This window comes from Strongylocentrotus purpuratus, unplaced genomic scaffold (genome assembly GCF_000002235.5).
Source record: "Strongylocentrotus purpuratus isolate Spur 01 unplaced genomic scaffold, Spur_5.0 spur5_contig_867, whole genome shotgun sequence".
Lineage (NCBI taxonomy): Eukaryota > Metazoa > Echinodermata > Echinoidea > Camarodonta > Strongylocentrotidae > Strongylocentrotus > Strongylocentrotus purpuratus.
This window is the reverse complement of record NW_022145576.1, coordinates 2,178,805-2,203,340: the sequence shown is the minus strand read 5'-3', so window position 1 is coordinate 2,203,340 and position 24,536 is coordinate 2,178,805. Positions and strand designations below refer to the sequence as shown.

The following is a 24,536-nucleotide window of genomic DNA, read 5'->3' as shown; positions in this document are numbered from 1 at the left end:
TGATCAAGCAAGTAGCAGAGAGAGGGCCCAGAGGGGCATCAAATCCTCTCAGAACAATGGATCAGAGTGCAGCAGAAAGTGTTCAGTCAGTCCCAGAAGATAATGTCAAGCAAAAAGTTCAGAGTAGGACCTTGAGTTCACTGCGTTCTATAGATATGTGCATAGAAACAACCCTAGGACATACTAAAAAGCAAGAAATGGAAAGTAAGACCTCAAAATCTTTGCGACATACTGAACAGAGTGTAGATGAAACTGCCCCATCAGTCCCAGAACACATGCAAAAAGCAGAGAGTTGGACCTTACATACATTGCCAACTCCAAATAGGAGCTCAACAGAAACTATTCAATTTGTTGAAGGAGTTCTCATCAAGCAAGAGGTTGATAGCAATGCCGTTCATTACCTGTCACCCATGAATGAATTCATTCCGTCAGTCATAGAAGTTCTCATCAAGGAAGAACCAGAGGCCTTTTCAACCGTTGGAGAGGAAATTAATCAGTTAGCCCTCAAAACCAACATCAAGCAAGAATTTACAGAAGAAAGTGAAGAGGAAGGTGTTCCATCAAGTCTAGAAGGTATTACTTGAATTGATATTTCAGTAAAACCTGTGTACAAAGTATGCCTGAGTCATTAAGGTTTCTTTTGTTAAACGTTTAACTGTTAACTTGATATGGGTGGTTTCGTTTACGGTAATCGTTTTGATAAAGACATACATAATCATGTTCATGAAAAGAGGCTTAAAACAGAACTCCAAAAATACGGACACACACACTTAAAAACAATCTGTCATAATTTAAAATTGAACAAACACGTTGTAGGCGTCTCTGAACTCGAACTTTTGCCAACAAATCTTGCACTCGTGATCGCTCAATGATCAGTACAGTGACAAATACTAGATACCAAGTTCGTCTATGCATGTCACGCCACGCTCAGCTAGCTTGCCCCCACGTTAATGGACACAGCGCTATGAATGTTTCACAAATTCATGCCGCGCCTTCGTACAATATGAATAGCTGAGGTGAAGATGTGGGATCGTGTAAAACGCTGCAAAATGCATGATGCATGAAGTAGCCTGAATCATGGCGAGGGCGTGGCTTTGCGGCTCACGTGATAAATGGCTCGCGCATTACCTAGTGCGCAAGGTACTTCAAATCTACAAACCACAATACCAAATGTCCGTCATTTGTAGGACATGACCATGCAAGGCCCCTTGGGCTATCTTGAAGCATTCTGTCAAGTGATGCTAAAAATGATGGGAATTTACCTGATGATATGTATCAAGATACAGTCAATGTGAATAATTCATATTCACTTGTCTAGTTTTCCAACACAAATCTTCTAGCAGTCTCTAGTCCCTTGACATTTAAGTGGTATACAGTATCTACATTATCAGCTATTAAACACAAAAGTGATTGTGCATCGCAGATCATCCGAATGCAGAATACTAAAGATACCTAATAAATCGCCTTAACAGCAATTTTAAACTCACTAAATATTTTCCATTGAGGGTGTGACAGCTGTATTTGTAAGTGTAGAAATGGACCAATGAATGTGTTTTGTTTGCTGTAATCTCCTTGTACATGTACAGATCGAACTTGAAGGACTGCACTAACATTTAATAAAGAAAGACTGATTTTAAATAATCCGTCACTAATGAATTATTTCAGGTAGAATCAATCATGAAGTGGATAGTACAACCCATAATCCTGTGTCAAGTACTGATGGAGACGAGGAATCTGAACAACCTACATCAGAAGGTAGGTTTAATCTATAGTACAATGAGGTTTTTAAAGGCCTGGTCAGACCATACCGATAACGAATAAACGATAAAGCATGTGCATATTGCAAGATGTATTTAGTGGTAAGACCTCCCCAATTTTCACAGAAAAGAATTGTTAGTTGTGTCAGTCAAACACTGTTGTCACTGCATCACTTCAAAGAAGTGCAATTATTAGGTTACAGATGTTATCGTTTCTGCTTGCTTCAAAAAGAATCATTGGCCGAGCAATCCCAATAGCAAGATAAAATAGTCGAGGCAGGCTCATTAGCATATACATCAATGTCTGACTTACATCTGCAACAAATTTCAAATACATTTTCCACTTTCATAACAGAACGATTTGGGAGCAATTTATCGCAGTGGTTATCATTATCTTTAGCAATGAGGTCTGATCAGGACAGGGTTGGGCGATAAATACCAGTGGCGGTAATTAGGCCTGAAATAAAAACTTGTTGTATTGGCCTTTGGTTGCCAAAACATGGGTCGGTCGGTCAGTCGGTCGAAAAAGTTTTTTTTTTTTTTTAAACTTTTTTTTGTTGTCACCTTCCGTTTGGGCCTATATTTTTCAGATTTGAATGTTATTGTTGTTTTTTCTTCTTTTTTCCCGCCCTCTTTTGGCTGATATTTCTCATTTATTTTAGTGCTTTAATACATTTAATCTTATTCATCTCATAATTATCCATGGTTTGCACGAGTGAGAAATTTGGAATAATTTGATTTTATGCATTTATATCCCATTTAAACAAACAAAATACATGTTATTTTATTCAATAATTGTTAAAAAATCTATAAAACGGTTTAAAAAATAAACTTTTTTAAAATGCCGACCGTAGATTTTCAGATTTTTGGGTTTGTCGCAGGGGGCAATACAACAAGGTTTTATTTTAGGTCTTACCAGCGGTAAATACTGGTAAATACCATCCAGTAAATAAGATGCGCGTCTGGTAAATTTGTAAAAAACAGGAAATATGATTTTTAATTCTCTATTTATTAATAATTTTACTTGTTTTTAGCCTCAACAACCGAAAATATTGCACATGGTTTTTGAAGCACATGGCATTTTGTTCATATGCTAAATAATAGGTATTCATGATTATGGTAATTAACAACTGAATTAAAGAAACTATGTCCAATTTGCAGTCCCAAAAAATGAAAAGGTTAAATTACAACGGCATTTGAAAGATTATACTAAATTAGAACTTCCCTAAAAAAAGGGGGGCTTGAAATGTCTTTAAGTGGGAAAATAACAACTATTAGTTGTCGAATCGACTTAAGAGCTATAGAGCCAGTAAGTGATTGTACCGAATGGTCGTACGTTTTATGCTGTGCAAAGATTCAATCAGTTTAATTTTGGCCCTTTCAAGAAGTGGGTTATTGATGTAGACAAATGCTCATGTACCCTTAGACCTTTACAGCTCATTTTATTGATGTTAATTATCAAAGAAGAAAAAAAGGCAGTCAGTCACTCAATAGTGTTTGACATTGAATTCTAGCAAGTAAACGGGTTTCCTTGCATAATTTGAATATTAGGACACAGCTAATGTTTAAATTTCACAGATAGGACATACATGACATATTCGTTATTCCTGCAAAGTTGTACAGAATTTGATGTTGGCTGCAAAAGGGACATTGAATTGAATTGAATTGATTTATTCACGGTAAACTCACATCAGTCTAAAAAGACTGCTTTTCAGCAAGTTCGTGTAAAAAGCATAAAACAGATCTCAATTACATATACATCAGTAAATACATAGGAAAACTACTTAAAGATGACATACATGCATTAAATACAAAAATTAAATAACAAACTATTGCATCAAATAAAATAACAAGCATAAAGATATAATAATGCCAAACAATAATCAAAATGAGGTTGAGGTTATTAAACCGAGACGGAAATTCTTTTTGCCCAATTATTACGACTGTATCTTGCGAAATATATGGTCTCGCACGTTTTGAACAATATATACTGGATAACGTTTTTTTTCTTTACGTGTGTGACTTGATTTTGCCAATTCATTTTCTTCTTTAAAATAACTCCTAGATACTTCATTGTCTTAACAGTTTTTAGAGGGATTCCATTTATCTGGATATTGATTTTATCAAATGACCTTCGTTAACAATTTGATGTAATAACCATGATTTCACACTTCTTTTCATTCAATAAAATATCTTTAATGAAGAACATCATATCTAGATTAGGTGTATATTTGGGATCTTTTTGCTGTATTTTTTCCAGCATTTCATAATAACGGACAAACACACACACACACAAATAGTGCATACCAGAGCAACCATACTCACCAACATTGTTATTATGTTCAAAATTGAACAATCCCTATGAACAAGTGAGTGAAAAAATATATTTCCCGGTAAAAAGCGGTAAATACCGCTTATTTCCCAGCATCCGGGAAATAAGCCTCCGAAGCGGGAAATATGCCAACCCTGGATCAGGACCTATCACTGTAATCTGCTTCCTTTGATATAATTCAGTTCATGCAGATTTTAACTCATTCATTGTCAGACTTCAGGCATCTTTATAGCTAAGCTTGTAGCATGTCCGTTAGCCCACTCTTTCCAAACAAGTAATAAGACAAAAAAGTGCATCTTGCCAATCACCATTTGTCTTTTGTCTATTTTGCATCCACTTACCGTAACCGATTTAGGGGTGACCACTACAAATAAAATAAAAAACACCTCTGAAATATTGTGTATTATTATGAAATCTTAGTAGGCAATTACATGTATGTGATATGTCCCTAATATAATTATTTAAAAAGTAGATGGAACCAGATGGTAGTCCAAGAATTTGATGGGAACTTTTATTGCATGGTAGGCATGATTGGAAACAAAGATGCATGGTCATGTGGTGTCATTTGACCAATTAGACGGCCTACATGCTTGAACCCATTTTGGCATATTCATCTTTCTCAAGTTCAGAAAATAATCCAAAAACTTCTTTCTCAATTTGAAGTGACAGGACACTCATGTAATTTCTAACACTATATCTGAGGTTTCGATGACATGAGCTTTCTTGTTCTCGCCACCAGGTGATATTGTTGACAACGGACAAGAGACGGTAGAACGTGGAACGTCAATCAACAGTGGAGGTAAATCTCATCTTTCTTCACATTGCGGCAAGGTGTTTTCCACAAAAGATCAACTCGACATTCATCTGAGGATACATTTTGGAGAAAAGCTACATCAATGTCCATGTTGCAGTAAGAGATCATGTCAGGCCATTCATCCCCTTCTCCACTTGAAATCACATGCAGGAGAAAAGCCATATGAATGTTGCTATTGTAAGAAAGGATTTTTACGGAAAAATGATCTCAATCGTCATATACTAACACATACAGGAGAAAAGCCATATGAATGTTGCTATTGTAAGAAAGGATTCTCTCAGAAAAGTGTACTCAATCGTCATAAACTAATACATACAGGAGAAAAGCCATATGAATGTTGCTATTGTAAGAAAGGATTTTCTCGGAAAAGTACACTCAATTGTCATATACTAGCACATACAGGAGAAAAGCCATATGAATGTTACTATTGTAAGAAAGGATTTCCTAAGAAAAGTGCACTCAATTCTCATATACTAACACACACAGGAGAAAAGCCGTATAAATGTTCACATTGTAAGAAAAAGTTTTCTAACAAAGGAAATCTCAACCAATACCTCCTAACACACACAGGAGAAAAGCCATATGAATGTTGCTATTGTGAGAAAAGATTTTCTCAGAAGAGCGTACTCAATTGTCATCTACTAGCACACAGAGGAGAAAAGCCATATGAATGTTGCTATTGTAAGAAAAGATTTTCTAAGAAAAATAATCTTAAATGTCATCTCAGAACACATACAGGAGAAAAGCCATATGAATGTTCACACTGTAATAGAAGGTTTACTCGGAAAAGCCATCTCGCCCAGCACCTCCTAACACACACAGGAGAAAAGCCATATGAATGTTCACACTGTAAGAAAGGATTTTCTGAGAAAAGAAGTCTCACCCAGCACCTCCTAACACACACAGGAGAAAAGCCGTATATATGTTGCTATTGTAAGAGAGGATTTTCACGGAAAAGTGCACTCAATCAACATATACTAATACATACAGGAGAAAAGCCACATGAATGTTCTTACTGTAAGAAAGGATTCTCTCGGAAAAGCCTCCTCAATTGTCATCTACTAACACATGCAGGAGAAAAGCCATATGAATGTTGCTATTGTAAGAAAGGATTTTTACGGAAATATGATCTCAATCGTCATATACTAACACATACAGGAGAAAAGCCATATGAATGTTGCTATTGTAAGAAAGGATTCTCTCAGAAAAGTGTACTCAATCGTCATAAACTAATACATACAGGAGAAAAGCCATATGAATGTTGCTATTGTAAGAAAGGATTTTCACAAAAAAATGAACTCAATCTTCATCTCCGAACACACACAGGAGTAAAGCCATATGAATGTTGCTATTGTAAGAAAGGATTCTCTCAGAAAAGTGTACTCAATCAACATATACTAATACATACAGGAGAAAAGCCATATGAATGTTGCTATTGTAAGAAAGGATTTTCACAGAAAAGTGTACTCAATCGTCATAAACTATCACATACAGGAGAAAAGCCCCATGAATGTTCGCACTGTAATAAAGGGTTTTCTGAGAAAAGAAGTCTCACCCAACACCTCCTAACACACACAGGAGAAAAGCCATATGAATGTTCAAACTGTAAGAAAGGGTTTTCTGAGAAAATAAGTCTCACCCAACACCTCCTAACACACACAGGAGAAAAGCCATATGAATGTTCATACTGCAAGAAAAGGTTTTCTAAGAAAAGCAATCTCACCCAACACCTCCTAACACACACTGGAGAAAAGCCATATGAATGTTCACACTGCACGAAAAGGTTTTCTCTGAAAAGTACTCTTAAACGTCATCTCCGAACACACACAGGAGAAAAGCCATATGAATGCTCAAACTGTAAGAAAGGGTTTTCTCAGAAAAGAAGTATCACCCAACACCTCCTAACACACACAGGAGAAAAGCCATATGAATGTTCAAACTGTAAGAAAGGGTTTTCTGAGAAAATAAGTCTCACCCAACACCTCCTAACACACAGAGGAGAAAAGCCATATGAATGTTCATACTGCAAGAAAAGGTTTTCTAAGAAAAGCAATCTCACCCAACACCTCCTAACACACACTGGAGAAAAGCCATATGAATGTTCACACTGCACGAAAAGGTTTTCTCTGAAAAGTACTCTTAAACGTCATCTCCGAACACACACAGGAGAAAAGCCATATGAATGTTCAAACTGTAAGAAAGGGTTTTCTCAGAAAAGAAGTATCACCCAACACCTCCTAACACACACAGGAGAAAAGCCATATGAATGTTCACACTGCAAGAAAATGTTTTCTCTGAAAAGTACTCTTACCTGACACCTACAAACACACACAGGAGAAAAGCCATATGAATGTTCACACTGCACGAAAAGGTTTTCTCTGAAAAGTACTCTTAAACGTCATCTCCGAACACACACAGGAGAAAAGCCATATGAATGTTCAAACTGTAAGAAAGGGTTTTCTGAGAAAAGAAGTATCACCCAACACCTAACACACACAGGAGAAAAGCCATATGAATGTTCACACTGCAATAAAGGGTATTCTCAGAAAATAAGTCTCACCGACACCTTCTAACACAAACAGGAGAAAAGCCATATGAATGTTGCTATTGTAAGAAAGGATTTTCTCTGAAAAATAATCTTAAACGTCATCTCCGAACACATACAGGAGAAAAGCCATATTGTGCCTGCCCGGAATACGACGACAAACAAACGAAAGCTCGCACGTGTTCTCATACTGGGTAAACAATAGTCAAAACAGCTTTATTGAATCTAGTCTCTTCATCATGGTCAAAGCTGACTCTTTGGCTTGCTGATTCACTTTGTTCCTTAGATTCCCGTAAAAACTATAAACAAACAAACAAATGAACAAAATCCAACATAAGTATATCATCATATCAAAGCATGTTACAGTGCAACTGCATTATAACGAGGCACTTGGGACGAGAGAAGATACATTGTTATAGGTAAAGTCTGCCACATCAGTGCCTTTAATAATAAGGTTCCACTGTATTATGAGTCTAAACATTATACTAAGGTGAATAACAATTAACTTCAATTTAAAGTAATTGGACTTAAATTATCATAATAGCAATACTGTCCAGTATTTAATACACTAAGTGTTGTGAAAATTAGAAATAAACTCTAAACTGATATCCTACAAATAAGGAATATTTGTAAACGTATTTAACTGTATACAATGGGTGTCGAAAACAGCTTAAATAGACAATGTAATTGCAAAAATGTTATGTGAGCAATAAATGTAATGTCAACCATCTTATATCAAGTTTTGGCATATTTGAGTGCTTATTTCCTCAGGACTGAGGTTTGAGTTTAATCTAGTTGAGTTATCATTACACAATAAATTCGATACTCATTAAGAGTTTCTGTATATTTCCATACAAACAAATATTCATAATTATAGTACTACACAAAGACCTGCACACTATGCGTACAATGCATCAATCTGATACACGAGCTATTGAAGTTCTACAGTAGGATAACACTGATTGCTGTATGCATACTGAGCGAGTTCTCTTGAAATTAAACCTAAAAGTTCTATTTATGCTTACCACTGTGCCACTTGTTACCAAAGTCTCAGGCAGGCATAAATAATATGCCGATTAACGATGCAATTCCTTTTCCATCGCCATAACGTGCCCCAGTATTGGGCCAAAAATTACAATCTTCGCAGACGATAAAATTATGGAATGCCAAATAGACAATTACAACCGCACGGTGTATGAAGTGCCTTTACACTCCCACCAAAATTGCCTTCACTGGTAACATAATCACATGCATGAGTACACTTACATATATATGAAAATGCATTTACTAGTATTACATAAGTGGTGCATGTGAAATAATGTGACCATAATATGGAAATTTTTAAGCAAGCACTCCATACACCTCTTGCATGTAAATTGGTACACTTGCAATCTACAACACGAATAACATGGCAATTGAATAGCTTGATCAAACCAGAATGGCACAAGTGATGATGCGGAACTCAAACAATGCACGTTTATAACATGTGCTGTAAAAGATTATAACACACACTGCAAAGGTTGTAAGGCAAGCTTAAAGGTTGCGACAATATTTAAGCGCTGTGTATCTAAAATTCGCAGCAAACAAGATCAGAATTTGAGTCCTAAATTTTTAAACTGTACCAGAAAACGAAGTACATGTGCAAATGCAAGGTCAAACATTTGTACCCGCTCCAAACAATCTCAAGTGTACATACATACCTGCTCTATGGAGGTACCTTTTCCAGAAGCAGTACGAGCTTCTGAACCGGCCTCCAGTATTCGGCAAGCTTCTTGTTTGGACGACCTTTGTTGTCAAGGTCTTTCGTTCCAACGCGCACCTGTACCCGTCTGACCAGACCATCTTCATCAGGAGTGGCTTCTGCGACCATCGCAATTGGCCATTTCATACGCGGAGCTTCATCGTCAGTGAGCAATACAATGTCTCCCACTTGTAAATTCCGTCTGGGCATCGTCCATTTCTGTCGTCTTTGAAGTCCCAACAAGTACTCTTTCCGCCATCTTGACCAGAACTGTTCCAGTAAGAACTGAACCCTTCAGGCTTTACGCGTGTACACATCCTCCTTCACAAATTGCCCAGGAGGGGGCAACGGAACCGTCCTCTTCAGAGTAAGGAGGTGGTTTGGCGTGAGAGGTGCATCCGCACTTGGGTCATTCATATTGGTCACTGTTAACGGTCGGCTATTGACGATTGCCATGGCTTCGTAAAACAAGGTACGAAGAGCGGAGTCTGTGAGTCTTCCTGGACACAGGTCTATGGTAGCCCTTAAGACACTTCTGACGGTTCGAATCTGTCTTTCCCACACGCCACCTGCGTGACTTGAGTGAGGGGCGTTGAAGACAAATTCACATTGCTGGTCTGCAAGGTACGTATTCACTTGGTCTAAAGTCATCTCTCTCAATGCAGATTGGAGCTCGTTTCTTGCTCCTACGAAGTTACTGCCTGGGTCGCACCTAATCTGTCGGACAGCTCCCCTAATTGCTATGAAACAGCGGAGAGCATTGATGAATGCGTCGGTAGTCATGTCGTCGAGCATCTCAATGTGGATACCTCTTGAACAGAGACATGTGAATATAAGCCCATATCGCTTAATATCAGAACGACCTCTCCTTACAAAGAAAGGACCGAAACAATCCATACCCACATTCGTGAAAGGAGCCGAAGGTTCTACTCGATCTCTTGGCAAGTTTGCCATTTTCTGCTCTTCTTGAGGCCTACGAAGACGTCTGCATGACACACACTTTCGCAATACCTCTGCAACGACTTTAGATCCGTTTACAATCCAGAATCCATTGGCTCTCAGGTGATTCTGCGTCATTCCTCGACCCTGATGTTCGATATCCTCATGGAAGTGGCGGATAATCGCCCGAGTGATAGGGCTACGCTTGGGCAGGATAACAGGGTGAGCCACTTCTGTCGATAGTTCGCCAAGTCTGCCCTTCACTCGCATGATCCCATCAAGGATTATTGGGTCAAGGTCATGGATGGTACTTGTCGTTTTAACGGTCTTGTCCGACGTCAGAGCCTTGATTTCTTCAGGGTAAGCTTCCTGTTGAACTAACCGCAGAATGAACAGCTCTGCGTCCTTTCTCTCACGAACTAAGGAACCTTGTCTTGCTCCCTTCACTACCATCCGTAGACGAGCCAATACCTTGATCATCATCTTCCAACTAGAGATCCTGGTAAGGCGCGAGAGGAGGTTCAACGGTTCCGAATGAGTAGTTGTCGATAGGTTGGTTGCTCTCACTTCCGGATCCCCAACGGCGAGTGTCGGAGAGATACTTCCTACTGCAAAGTCTTTCTCCCAGAGGAAGCTTGGTCCTTGGAACCAATTTGTGCTACCCAGCTGACTTACGCTCAATCCTCTGGAAGCATGGTCAGCAGGGTTCTGATCAGTCGAGACATAATGCCATTGGTCGGGAGAAGTCCTATCTCTGATTAGCTGGACTCGATTAGCAACAAACGTGTGGAACCTCCGCGCATCATTGTGGATGTATCCCAGGACTACTTGGGAATCTGTCCAGAAGAAATCTTCGGCATCATGATACTCTAGCTCTTCTTTCAACATAGAGTGCGCCTTAGCTGACACAACTGCCGCTGTCAACTCTAACCTGGGAATTGTAACCACCTTGGTTGGCGCAACCCTTGATTTGCCGAAGATCAGACAACAGTGAACTTCTCCTTTCTGGTTAACAAGATGCAAATAAGAGCATTGGCCATAACCAGACTTGCTGGCATCCGAGAAATGGTGTAGCTGCACTGTTACAGGATCACCAAACTCGGCAGGATGATAACACCGAGGTATTCTTAGCTCCTCTAGCTGCGGGATTTCCTTACACCATTGCTCCCACCTTGATTGCAGGTTCTCGGGTACTGGATCATCCCACCCAAGCCCGCTACGACACATTTCTTGAAGGATTCTCTTGCCATCGAGAACGACCGGAGCCACAAATCCGAGAGGGTCATAAAGGGATGCGACTATGGACAGAATTCCCCGCCATGTCATTGGTTTCTCTTTCAGGGAAATTCTGAAACAAAAGGCATCCGTGGCCACATTCCAAACTATCCCCAGAGCACGCTCTACTTGATCCTCAAAATCCAAGTTTGAGTCAGTGACATCACTGGCACGCTCAGACTTTGGCAGACTCTCCAGAACTGCCTTAGAATTCGAAACAAACTTGTGGAGACGTAAGCCACCCTTGCTGCAAAGTTGTCTGGCTTCATTGGCCAACTGAATGGCTTCCTCTTCACTGGATACACTCACCAGCCCATCATCCACATAGAAGCTGCGCTCGACGAAACGAGATGCCAATGGAAATTCATTGCTGCAATGTCTAGCCAGATACTTTAAGCCATAATTGGCGCAACCTGGCGAAGAAGCGGCACCAAAAAGATGGACGTTCATGCGATAATCCACTGGCTCCTTGTTGATGTCGTTATCTTGGAACCACAGGAAGCGCAGGAGGTCTCGGTCATCCTCAGCGACCCTAAACTGAAAGAACATCTTCTCAACATCACATAGCACTGCTACATTGTGCTTCCTGAACCGACAAAGGACTCCCACCAATGAGTTTATCATGTCCGGTCCCTTGAGCAGATGATCGTTAAGGCAGGTGCCGCCGTACTTCGCGGAACAATCAAACACTATTCTCATCTTCTTCTTCATTGGATGATACACACCATGATGTAGTATGTAATTTGTTTCTCCAGGCGGCGCCTTGGTCTCTACTTGTTCTGCAAAGCCACCATTTATGATATCTGTCATGAAGCTTGTATAGTTGTCTCTATATGCTTCGTCCTTCTTAAGCTTTCGATGGAGGTGTTCGAATCGAACGGTTGCCAACCTTTTGTTGCTTGGAAGGTTTGGCCGGGTCTTGAAGGGCAGCGGCATCTGCAAATGACCATCCTCGCATTGTACAATGTTGGTCTCAAGGTGTTTCAAGAATTGTAGGTCATTCTGAGAGCATGCTTTGTCCGGCGATTTGTCCTCTGCGAAATCTGCCTCAAGCAACCCTATGATCTCCTTTGGCTTCGGAAATGGTATCTCGCGAGTAGAAACCCTCCCACACTGGCTACTGAAGTCCATGGCATTCTCTTCTTCGGCAAAGCCAACAATACTCCAGCCGAGGTCAGTTCGAATAGCAAATGGTTCTACATCGCTACCAGTAACTACTTGTCTTGGTGTCAGAGCTCTTGGGCAATTATAGCCTATCAGTAGGCCGACTTCGCATCTCTGAAGTGCTGGCATCTCTCTTGCAACATCTTGGAGATGAGTCCACTTCTCAGCAGTACTTCTGCTTGGGATGTGTTCTCTATCAGTCGGTATGAAGTCACGCGTATAGCATTTTCCTATCTTGAGCTGGGAGGGCGACATCATACCTCTAACTAAGATACTTGAGGTCACGCTGCAATCAATGTTCGATGACGAAGTCATAGTAGATAACTTTAAGCGTATGGGTTGCTGCTTAGCATTCAGGGCTTGCGCTACTTCATCTAGAATGAACGATGAATCACTCTGGGTATCCAGGAGGGCGTAAGTCAGAATCTCTGACGATGGTGCTTGTTCTGCCGCGACCCACACTGGTACAATCATCGAAGTGCTAGCTTGTTTTCCAGAACGGACTTGGCAAGACGTAGCCCTGTCCCTAGAAGCTCCTTCACTCTTGTGCGCATTGTCCTCTCTTATCGTAGGGTTTTCCTCATGAAGAGCCGTGGGATGGCGCTTACCACATGTACTACACTTCAGCCTTTGTTTACATGCCTTAGAAAAATGCCCCTTCTGTAAGCAACCAAAGCATACATGATTTTCTTGAACAAACTTCCTGCGTTCAGAAAGTGGCTTGGCCAAAAACTTGTCACAGTCCTCGGACTTGTGTCCAGTTTCACTACACAGGCAGCAAGGTTTTGGAGCCTTCTTGACTTGGTTTGGGATGTTCTTGCCTTTGGCACTTTCCTTGGTGTTGACAGCCAAAGCAGATCCTTTATTTCTTGCTTCTCGCTTGATCTTGAAGGTCTTGGGACTTGATTCTCTTTGAGAGTCCTCAGATTTCAGGGCACCTAGAGAAGAAATGGGATTGTTGGCTATCCTTGCCTCCTTAGCAACAAATTTCACAAACTTAGAAAATGAAGGATAGCTGCCGCCTTCCAACTCATTTGATACCACCCTATTCCAGCTACTAATCAGCCAGTCTGGAAGTTTGGCTATCATCTTTTGATTCTCATAGCAGTCGTTTAGCACCTGGAGGCCAGTGACATATGGCATAGCATCATCACAAGACTTTAAGTAGTCCGCAAACTTCTGAAGACCTATGGCATCTTTGGAGGATATCTTCGGCCAAGCACTTAGCTTCTTCCGGAACGCTTGTTGGATATTAAAAGGATGACCATACCTCTGTCGAAGGCACCTCCATGCCCCATCATATGCCTCTTTGGAGTCCCCGAAAAAGAAACCTTCCACGGCCTCCCTTGCCGGACCAGTCAGGTACTGCTTCAGATAATACAGCATCTCTGTTGGTGGTATGCCACGGTTTTCGATCAAAGTCTTGAAACCTTTGTCGAACTCTACAAACTCGAGCGGATCCCCACTAAAGGTGCGTGGCACTGGCATCGGAAGTCTTGTGTGGTACATCTCTGCTAAAGCCTTACATAAGCCCTGGACGTCAACCGACGTTGTCTGAGGCGGCTGTAGTGGTGTCTTGTCACGAGGTTCCACATGCGAATCAGGTAGACTATCATGTAGCTGGCCTACTCTAAACTCTGGGCCCATCTCATCTTGAGGGGAAGGAGATGACGTCTTGGCAGGAGGTTCTGCTGACTGCCCTTGAATACCTTCAGGTGGTTGGTTTACTCCAACTCCTGGGTACATTTTGTCTTGAGGAAGAAGTGATGGTGTGTTACGAGATTCTACAGGCTGTCCAGGATTGCTATCAATGTCAATTACTGGTGTGGCTCCACGCAGTTGGCTGGTTTCAACCCCTTGGTCCATTTCGCTTAAAATTGAGCTGAAGACCGATGAAGCATATTCTTGTTTCAAGAATTCTTTCGCTATCTGCTTCCGATCCTCGGCGTCAAAAGGACCTTCTAGGGATCCCAGAACTTCTTCCAAGGCGTTGAGGCTATCTCTGACCATTGCGTTGGCACGGTCCATCCTCGTGGTGGCCTCTCTTATGGGGACCTTGTGTCTCCTCAAAATCTCGTAGGTTTCCATCAATTCCCTCTCTCCAGCTTCCAGTATGGATATCTGTTGTTTGATGGGACCTTCTTCTGTCTCTGTCTTAATGATTGTTCTAGCTGCCTTTACTGTGGCCTTAAGGGAGCCATACATCTTGAAAAACTTCCGCTCTGTCTTTGATTCTTCAGAGGCCTGAAGAGCGGCCATTTTTTCCGTGGGCTGCCTCTCCCTTGATGACTTTCTTGAATCTGCCATGTTTAATTGGCTTTGACACAACAGAAGTGTAATAAGGAGCTGGCCTCTTATGCTAAACCATGCACTTGCACCTTGTACAGCAAATTGACCAAATTAAATTGTCATGCAACTAGAGTGAAATCAAACATCAATTTAAGCAAAGCTACAGCGCTAAGCCTACCAACCTCATCAATGTAAAACCGCTTAAAATGCTTCTTGCTAATGCAATTACAAATACTCCATAGTAATTTGATTTTACATCTCCCAATAAAGCCTTTACGCACGCCTCAAAATTCGCTTATCAAAAGGGCTTGAATGCAGACCACGCGATCATGCGATAAAGTTCAACATCGCCACATATTCCTTCCTTGCTTGACTCTGAACTGCGATGTCAATATCACTTTGTAATGAAATTACACCTTTAACTTTCTTGTCACTTGAGCACAAAACTAATGCTGGCTACCTGCAAACAAAACATGCAGTATTTGCAGAATCATATTGGAAACACTTTTCAATAGACTACTATACATGAAATAGTTATTAAAATTCAACTTTTACTTGACCTCTGTTAATTTGTTATCAAGAGTCTTGAAGTTTCACAGAGCCTTTTATAGCTCTGGTTCTAACTACTTTTATTTCATCAAGTTCAGATCCAATGTTTCATTTATAAATTCAATGTTGTTGGCTTGATTTATGCTTCAAGTTCAAACCTGGCTGGACCTGGACTGTACAAGACTAAACCACGCTGGCTCCCGGGCTGTATGGCTTGACCGGGCCGATTCCCGGGCTGTTGTTCAAGCTGGACTTCAGCTGGATTAGGCTAGTTCATAAATTATGCTAGGGCTGCTACGAGAGGGTGACACAGAATAGTCTTGAACTTGGGCTTGGCTGATCCGCTAACATCTACACTGGGCTTTAGTCCTGTTACATTATGGCTGCATGCCAACTGCTGGTGCAAATTATGGTAAAGCCACGTATTTTATAACAGTGTATAATAACGATTGTGGCCGATTCCAGCTTAGTGTCCATAATACACCTCAATAATAAATCGATGACACTGCTGCATTGCAACCATAATTCATTGTAACTGTAACATTAGTGTAGATCAAACTGCATAGCGTCCATACACAGCTCTACATACCTCGAACTATTGAGACATATGAGAAATGACTGGATCACAACATCGTTTCACAATCCAAATCAAAATCCATCAACATCCACTCAGATTCTGAGATTCATGCGTTATGGTGCAATTCTAGCTGATCTCTAGCATATATCCTGTGCTCGTCGCCAAACGTAGTTACATATGTATGTTCGTAGGTTCATCCAGCTGAAATGTCATGTTGAACTCAACTCAAATGTCTAGCGTCTATTTATTGGCTCCATCTTGATAATCAGGCTTGTTGATGATGATGAGGCCATTTTGACGCTACGTTGGAAGTGTTTTTACTGTGCCTGCCCGGACTACGACGACAAACAAACGAAAGCTCGCACGTGTTCTCATACTGGGTAAACAATAGTCAAAACAGCTTTATTGAATCTAGTCTCTTCATCATGGTCAAAGCTGACTCTTTGGCTTGCTGATTCACTTTGTTCCTTAGATTCCCGTAAAAACTATAAACAAACAAACAAATGAACAAAATCCAACATAAGTATATCATCATATCAAAGCATGTTACAGTGCAACTGCATTATAACGAGGCACTTGGGACGAGAGAAGATACATTGTTATAGGTAAAGTCTGCCACATCAGTGCCTTTAATAATAAGGTTCCACTGTATTATGAGTCTAAACATTATACTAAGGTGAATAACAATTAACTTCAATTTAAAGTAATTGGACTTAAATTATCATAATAGCAATACTGTCCAGTATTTAATACACTAAGTGTTGTGAAAATTAGAAATAAACTCTAAACTGATATCCTACAAATAAGGAATATTTGTAAACGTATTTAACTGTATACAATGGGTGTCGAAAACAGCTTAAATAGACAATGTAATTGCAAAAATGTTATGTGAGCAATAAATGTAATGTCAACCATCTTATATCAAGTTTTGGCGTATTTGAGTGCTTATTTCCTCAGGACTGAGGTTTGAGTTTAATCTAGTTGAGTTATCATTACACAATAAATTCGATACTGATTAAGAGTTTCTGTATATTTCCATACAAACAAATTTTCATAATTATAGTACTACACAAAGACCTGCACACTATGCGTACAATGCATCAATCTGATACACGAGCTATTGAAGTTCTACAGTAGGATAACACTGATTGCTGTATGCATACTGAGCGAGTTCTCTTGAAATTAAACCTAAAAGTTCTATTTATGCTTACCACTGTGCCACTTGTTACCAAAGTCTCAGGCAGGCATAAATAATATGCCGATTAACGATGCAATTCCTTTTCCATCGCCATAACGCGCCCCAGTTTTGGGCCAAAAATTACAATCTTCGCAGACGATAAAATTATGGAATGCCAAATAGACAATTACAACCGCACGGTGTATGAAGTGCCTTTACACATATGAATGTTCACACTGTAATAAAGGGTTTTCTGAGAAAAGAAATCTCACCCAGCACCTCCTAACACACACAGGAGAAAAGCCATATGAATGTTCACACTGTAATAAAGGATTTTCTCAGAAAAGAAGTCTCACTCAACACCTCCTAACACACACAGGAGAAAAGCCATATGAATGTTGCTATTGTAAGAAAGGATTTTCTCAGAAGGGCCTCCTTAAATGTCATCTACTAACACATACAGGAGAAAAGCCATATGAATGTTCACACTGTAAGAAAAGATTTTCTCAGAAAATTAGTCTTCACTGTCATCTCCGAACACACACAGGAGAAAAGCCATATGAATGTTGCTTTTGTAAGAAAGGATTCTCTCAGAAAAGTGCACTCAATCGTCATATACTTACACACACAGGAGAAATGCCGTATGAATGTTGCTATTGTAAGAGAGGGTTTCCTCAGAAAAGTGCACTCAATATTCATTTACTAACACATACAGGAGAAAAGCCATATGAATGTTCATACTGTAAGAAAGGATTTTCTCTGAAAAGTGCACTCGATATTCATTTACTTACACATATACAGGAGAAATGCCATATGAATGTTGCTATTGTAAGAAAGGATTTTCTGAGAAAAGAAGTCTCGCCCAGCACCTCCTAACACACACAGGAGAAAAGCAACATGAATGTTGCTATTGTAAGAAAGGATTTTCTCAGAAAAGTGCACTCAATCGTCATATACGAACACACACAGGAGAAAAGCCAAATGAATGTTGATTTCGTAATAAAGGATTTTCTCAGAAAAGTAAACTCAATCGTCATTTACTAACACATACAGGCCAAAAGCCATATGAATGTTCACACTGTAATAATAGGTTTTCTCAGAAAAGCCATCTCACCAAGCACCTCCTAACACACACAGGAGAAAAGCCATATGAGTGTTGCCATTGTAAGAAAAGATTTTCTCAGAAGAGCGTACTCAATTGTCATCTAACACATACAGGAGAAGAGCCATATGAATGTTCACACTGTAATAAAGGGTTTTCTCAGAAAAGCTATCTCACCCAGCACCTCCTAACACACACAGGAGAAAAGCTATATGAATGTTGCTATTGTAAGAAAGGATTTTCCCACAAAAATAATCTTAAACGTCATCTTCGAACGCACACAACAGAAAAGCCGTATGAATGTTCACACTGTAAGGAAAGTTTTCCTCACAAAGGTAATTTCATCAGACACCTACGAACACACACAAGACAAAAATCATATGAATGTTGCTATTGTAAGAGAGGATTTTCACGGAAAAGTGCACTCAATCATATACTGACACACACAGGAGAAAAGCCATATGAATGTTGCTATTGTAAGGAAGGATTTTCCCAGAAAGGTGCACTCAATCGTCATATGCTAACACACGCAGGAGAAAAGCCATATGAATGTTGATATCGTAATAAAGGATTTATTCAGAAAAGTAAACTCAATCGTCACGTACTAACAAACACAGGAGAAAAGCCATATGAATGTTGCTATTGTAAGAAAGGATTTTCTCAGAAAAGTTCATTCTCATCTCACTATGCCTACACACAGAGGAGAAAAATTATATGAATGTTCACACTGTAAGATAACATTTTCAATGAAAAGTGTACTCAATTGTCATATATAGTAACACATACAGTAGAAAATCCATATAAATGCACCCAATGCTAGAAAAGGCAGAAATGCAATCTCATTGAGCACGTACAAAGACACAGTTCACACTGTAAGAAAGGGTTTTCTCTGAAAAGGGTTCTTAAAGGCATTGTTTAACAATGTTAAATCTGAGATGCATGGCTCTAAGCATTATCAGTGTCTGTGATATGATGTGAAATTGATGCCCTAAAAAAATTGGGCTTCTAAGTGATCAAGAAGTGCCTCAGAAAAGTAATCATCTTTGAGTGAAGGGTTTTACCATACTCATTTACCCCAATAGACTGTCGTGCTATAAAAAACGTTAGGAAAACAGTTTTTGAAATTTTGATTTACAATCATAAATGTCTTGATAATCAGACAGGCGATCGGCTTGTATAAGTCATGGGGTCTGGGGTGGTGCCGCGTTAAGGGGTTTAAAATGTCTATTTTGAAGAAAAAGAGTATTTTTTCAAAATCCTGCTGTACACGTTTAGGGCTATTTTTCTAGACCCCGACTCCGACTTGCCGCTTGCCTACCGGTAAATTTGTACATGTGTTCCTCAGGTATTACCGGGCTATAAATTTATATTTTGTTTTGAATAGTAAAATAGTAGCTGTTCATTGTATATTGTGTACTTTTTGTAAACCCTACATGTACGTATTTATATATATAGATCAAATTTGAAATGTACTTCTTTTTTTCAAAGAAAGGACTTATGGGCTGATGGCTGTGCATTAAACCTGTACAGGTTGATGTTATTGCTTCTCTATTGAAATACATTTTCATATTGTGAATTTTACATAAAAAGTGCAGTTTGATTTATTTTACATTGTCAACAACTTAAATGGTAATCCCTATCGCACTTGAAAATGCTCACTCGAGGGGTTACAATTTTGCAATACTTGTTTTGGAGTAAAACCTGTTAAGGGTGTTACAGAGCTACCAAGTGTCACGCATTAGGCGTGACATCACGCATTAATTGGAGGGTCTGGAAATGCTCTCAAGCACGTCGCGCGTGCTAGATTTAGAAAAAAGGCTACTGTATACCGAAAAATTAAAATGTCACGCATTGCCGATCTTTGAACTTGGCGTCTCTGGTGTTAATGTGGGGGAAAAACCATGTGAAATTGTCATTTTAGAAGAAATCCTCGTTTAGGGGGTACGTGTCCGAAAAACCTGTGGTCACGCATGCTTACATTATTTCTACATGACTGAGACCCCTGGGATAACATAAAACCCTGTGATATAGGGCTCACACTAAACCCAAGTTGTACTTGGGTTTCATGCGCGTCCTATTCTATGAGATTGTTCTATGTCTGTTTTAAAGGCTGTCTGTACTAGTTAGGCTAGGAGGGATTAAACCATCCAGAGTGGTCACTGACAGGTGGCTATCTTATCAACTCAGCTCTCAATTAACATAAGAAAAAGAGGATCATGGGGGACCAATGGTCACCGATTAGGCATTGTTTTCTACATGAGCTACAAGTAGTACAAAGGGGCCTTAAGTAATATTTATTTATTTATTCATGATCTTTTTCATGATCTTTTTCAACAGGGTAATTTTATTCAGTTCCCCTGGAAGATTGCTAGTGGACCTGCTTTTCTAGGAAGCCCTGAATAATACAGTTATTATAACAGTATATAAACATAAGTATAGACTGTAATGAAATAATAACAAATTGTACATACATGTGAAATATTGAATTAAACATATCTTTTTATGCCTCCGCCACCGAAGGTGGTGCCGGAGGCATCATGTTTTCGGGTTGTCCGTCCGTACGTCCGTCCGTCCCGTTTGACCGTTATCACAATATCTCAAGAACCATTTAAGATTTAAACTTAAGACTCGGGAATAGTATTTATCACCATAGGAAGACGATCTGATTAGATTTTGGAGTACGTAGGTCAAAGGTCACAGGTCACAGAGGTCAACTTATGAAATTCCTTGTATTGAGTTTGTTAGCGCGATATCTCAAGAACCATTTGAGATTTAAACTTCAAACTTAAGGATAGTATGTATCACCATAGGAAGACGATCTGATTAGATTTTGGAGCACGTATGTCAAAGGTCAAGGGTCACAGAGGTCAACTTATGAAATTCCATACATTGAGATTGTTATCATGATATCTCAAGAACCACTGGAGATTTAAACTTCAAACTTAGTGATAGTGTGTATCACTATAGGAAAACAATCTGATTACATTTTGGAGCACGTAGGTCAAAGGTCAAAGGTCACAGGGCTCATTATGTATGCAAAAACAGCTTGTGATCGCGTTATCTGAACAACCGATTGATGGATTCCTGCCAAACTTTGGTCATGTATGTATCTTGCAGAGCTGATGAACTGATTAGATTTTGGGGTCACGAGGTCAAAGGTCAAAGGTCACAGGGCTCATTATGTATGCAAAAACAGCTTGTGATCGCGTTATCTGAAGAACCGATTGATGGATTCCTGCCAAACTTTGGTCATGTATGTATCTTGCAAAGCCAATGAACTGATTAGATTTTGGGGTCACGAGGTCAAAGGTCACAGCGCACATTATGTATGCAAAAACAGCTCGTGATCGCGTTATCTGAACAACCGATTGATGGATTCCTGCCAAACTTTGGTCATGTATGTTACTTGCAGAGCTGATGAACTGATTAGATTTTGGGGTCATGAGGTAAAGGTCAAGGTCATGCGGCTCATTATGTATGCAAAAATAGCTTGTGATCGTATTATCATTAGAACAGATTGATGGATTCCTGCCAAACTTAGATCATTTATGTATCTTGCAGAGCCAATGAATGGTTCATAAGATCAAAGGTCATGGGCTCATTATGTATGCAAAAATAGCTTGTGGACGCATTCTCATTAGAACTGACAGATGGATTACTATTTAACTCAGGAAATCTTGCAGAGCCAATGAACTGAGTAGATTTTAGGGTCATGAGGTCAAAGATCAAAGGGTCATATATGTTTATGAGAAATTGCTTGTAATCACGATATTCTGAGAACATGTTAATGGATTACAATTGAACTTGAATTTGAAAAATTTCTTCCGTTTCGGTTTGTAAAATTGCTCTATGACGGAGGCATCATTTTCGACTGCGCGCAGTCGAATTCCATCTAGTTTTAAATAACACTATTTGAATCATACAATATTTATTATCAATTATTTAAAGAAATTAAAAATACTGAAACTAACAAAACCACGCCTGAAAAAACAAGTACTGGTAGTCTCCTCAACAAGACATTTTACTGTTCACTGAGAAAGCATTTATGTTGTAATATTAATTTTGGAAGCTCATAATTATTTGAAGAGAGTTTAGCCACATGGAACCCCTTGCGTCAAGATCAAAACATGTTTTGGGGATTGTTTTACTGTAAAGTAATCCTGTTTAGGTCTATTATTCGTATTGAAAGTCAGTGTAAATTTTCTATTAATTTTGATTCCTTAAAACCTTCAGAAATGCATCTTGAACTTTGTAACAAAGTATTTCATTAATCCTTTTCTGTTTTATAAAATATATATCCTTTATTTTTATACTTTGTACAAATGTTATTGAGTTGGGTTGAGAGACAGACGGATCGAGAGAAAGAGAGAGAGAGAGAGGGGGGGGGGGTTAGGGAAAGAGAGAGAGAGAGGGATGAGTTAGGGAAAGAGACAGAGAGAGGGGTGGGTAAGGGAGAGAGAGAAAGGAGTGTGTTAATTAGGGAGAGAGAGACAGGCATCGAGAGAGAGAGAGAGAGAGAGGGGGGTCGGTTAAGGAGAAAGAGGGAGAGCGCGAAAGGAGTGGGTTTTGGAGACAGGGATCGAGAGAGAGGGTGAGTTAGGGAGAGAGAGAGAGAGAGAGAGAGAGGGTGCACGGGTTAGGGGGAGAGAGAAGTTGGTTTAAAGGGGCATGTTCCCCGGCGGTATTCCAGAGGGCGTTCAAAATACGTACCCGCTGGCGGACGGTGCTAGCTGCATATTGACACCAACAGAATACGGCTCTTACGCAGATGGCATGTTCCGAATGCCCGCACAATGCCGATTATCGCATACATGTGCCGAAGTAATACCAATCGCGGTTCGGCTGTAAGATTCGGCTGCTGTTTCCGCCCACATTCGTGACGTCGCGATCGGCAGCTGTCTTGGCGAAGGCAGGCCAGGACGCGCGTACTTTGATTGACAGCTGTATACAAATTAGAAGTCGATCTTCGGAACCAAGATGGCGATGACTAGAGCAGCGATAACTACACTGGCGGGAACGTGCCCCTTGAAGGAAAGAGACAGATTGTGTGAGGGGGAGAGACGGGTGTAGGTTAGGAAGACAGAGGGGTCGAGCTGTCGAGAGAGGGATCGAGGGTGGGTTAGAGAGAGTAGGGGAGGGAGACAGGGGGGGGGGGGGGGGGGGAGGGGGAGAGGGCCGGGGAGAGGGCCGGGGGGGGGGGGGGGGGTTTAGGGAAAGAGACAGAGTCCCAAGATGAAAATCCAATTGAATCCCCATTGATTGCCAATTGGTTTCAATGGGTACCCATTGTTTCACTTTCCATGTACTCCAAATTAATTGCCAATTGGTATTGAATTGGGATTCAATGGGGGCATTCAATGGGGATTCAATTGGTAAATCGATCCAGTTAGAAGAACCAGTGATAAATTATTGATACTTCATAATCGATATTGGCAACTGTCCACCAAGGTATATTCCAATCTCATTTGCATTAACTTCATCACAGAGATCATTTGAAGTGAATTCAAAAGTTAAATTTACAGTGTCATTGGCTCGTACAAGTATATATACTAAATATGTATATTGTTTCTTTGTTAGTAATCATGTTTCTTGGTTATAGTAATCAATATATCTATTGCTAAAACGTGAATGTAATTGTAACATGATCAGACAAAATAATCTATTGGTTAATAATTGCTGAAGGAATAAAGAAATCACAAAATTGATGTACATTGTCATAATTTGCTTAACAAATCATGATAAATTTATTTTTCTGTGACACGTGTAAAGTGATAATGAATATTCATGAGATGCCTAGATTTGTTGGTTTCTGTTGGTTTCTATTGGTCCTATTGTTTTTTATTGGTCTTATTGGTCCTAATGGTTTCTATTGGTCCATTTGGTTTCTATTTAGCATTGGTCCTATTGGTTTCTATTGATTTCAATTGGCCCTATTAGACTTTAATGGAATTTCAATTGGTTTCAATGGGACCAATTGAAGTCCAAATTAAGGCCAATTGGTCCAATTGAAACCAATTGGGGACCCATTAAAGTCTAATGGGGTCTAGGCCAATGGGTCAAATTTGTCCAAAGGGGCCAATCCGGACCAATTGAAACCAATTGGGGACCCATTAAAGTCTAATGGGGCCTAGGCCAATGGGGCCAATTTGTCCAATGGGGCCAATCCGGACCAATTGAAACCAATTGGGGACCCATTAAAGTCTAATGGGGCCTAGGCCAATGGGGCCAATGGGGCCAATTTGTCCAATGGGGCCAATCTGGACCAATTGAAAACA

At 40.0% G+C, this 24,536-nt stretch overlaps 2 protein-coding genes and 2 long non-coding RNA genes across 4 annotated transcripts in view; 1 reads left to right on the top strand and 3 right to left on the bottom strand.

Annotated features, from left to right (window-relative positions):
* LOC115920212 (zinc finger protein 271-like) overlaps positions 1 to 7,541 on the top strand; it is a 34,631-nt gene extending 27,090 nt beyond the window's left edge. The window contains 3 exon segments of the mRNA XM_030975482.1: positions 349 to 573; positions 1,666 to 1,755; positions 4,829 to 7,541. Of these exon segments, the coding sequence (XP_030831342.1) occupies positions 349 to 573; positions 1,666 to 1,755; positions 4,829 to 7,476 (2,963 nt within the window). The 3' untranslated portion in view covers positions 7,477 to 7,541.
* A 95-nt stretch (positions 7,542 to 7,636) lies between these two features.
* LOC115920216 lies at positions 7,637 to 9,479 on the bottom strand. Its single transcript, XR_004062262.1, has 2 exons — positions 8,474 to 9,479; positions 7,637 to 7,747 (listed from the first exon to the last, which is right to left on the bottom strand). It is a non-coding gene; the product is annotated as an uncharacterized LOC115920216 (long non-coding RNA).
* Positions 9,480 to 9,483: 4 nt separating this feature from the next.
* Positions 9,484 to 14,874, bottom strand: LOC115920062. Its single transcript, XM_030975017.1, has one exon. The coding sequence runs from the start codon at positions 14,872 to 14,874 to the stop codon at positions 9,484 to 9,486; it is 5,391 nt and encodes a 1,796-aa protein (XP_030830877.1).
* A 1,482-nt stretch (positions 14,875 to 16,356) lies between these two features.
* On the bottom strand, positions 16,357 to 17,399 carry LOC115920215. The gene is made up of 2 exons (XR_004062261.1): positions 17,194 to 17,399; positions 16,357 to 16,467 (listed from the first exon to the last, which is right to left on the bottom strand). It is a non-coding gene; the product is annotated as an uncharacterized LOC115920215 (long non-coding RNA).
* Positions 17,400 to 24,536: the final 7,137 nt, after the last annotated feature.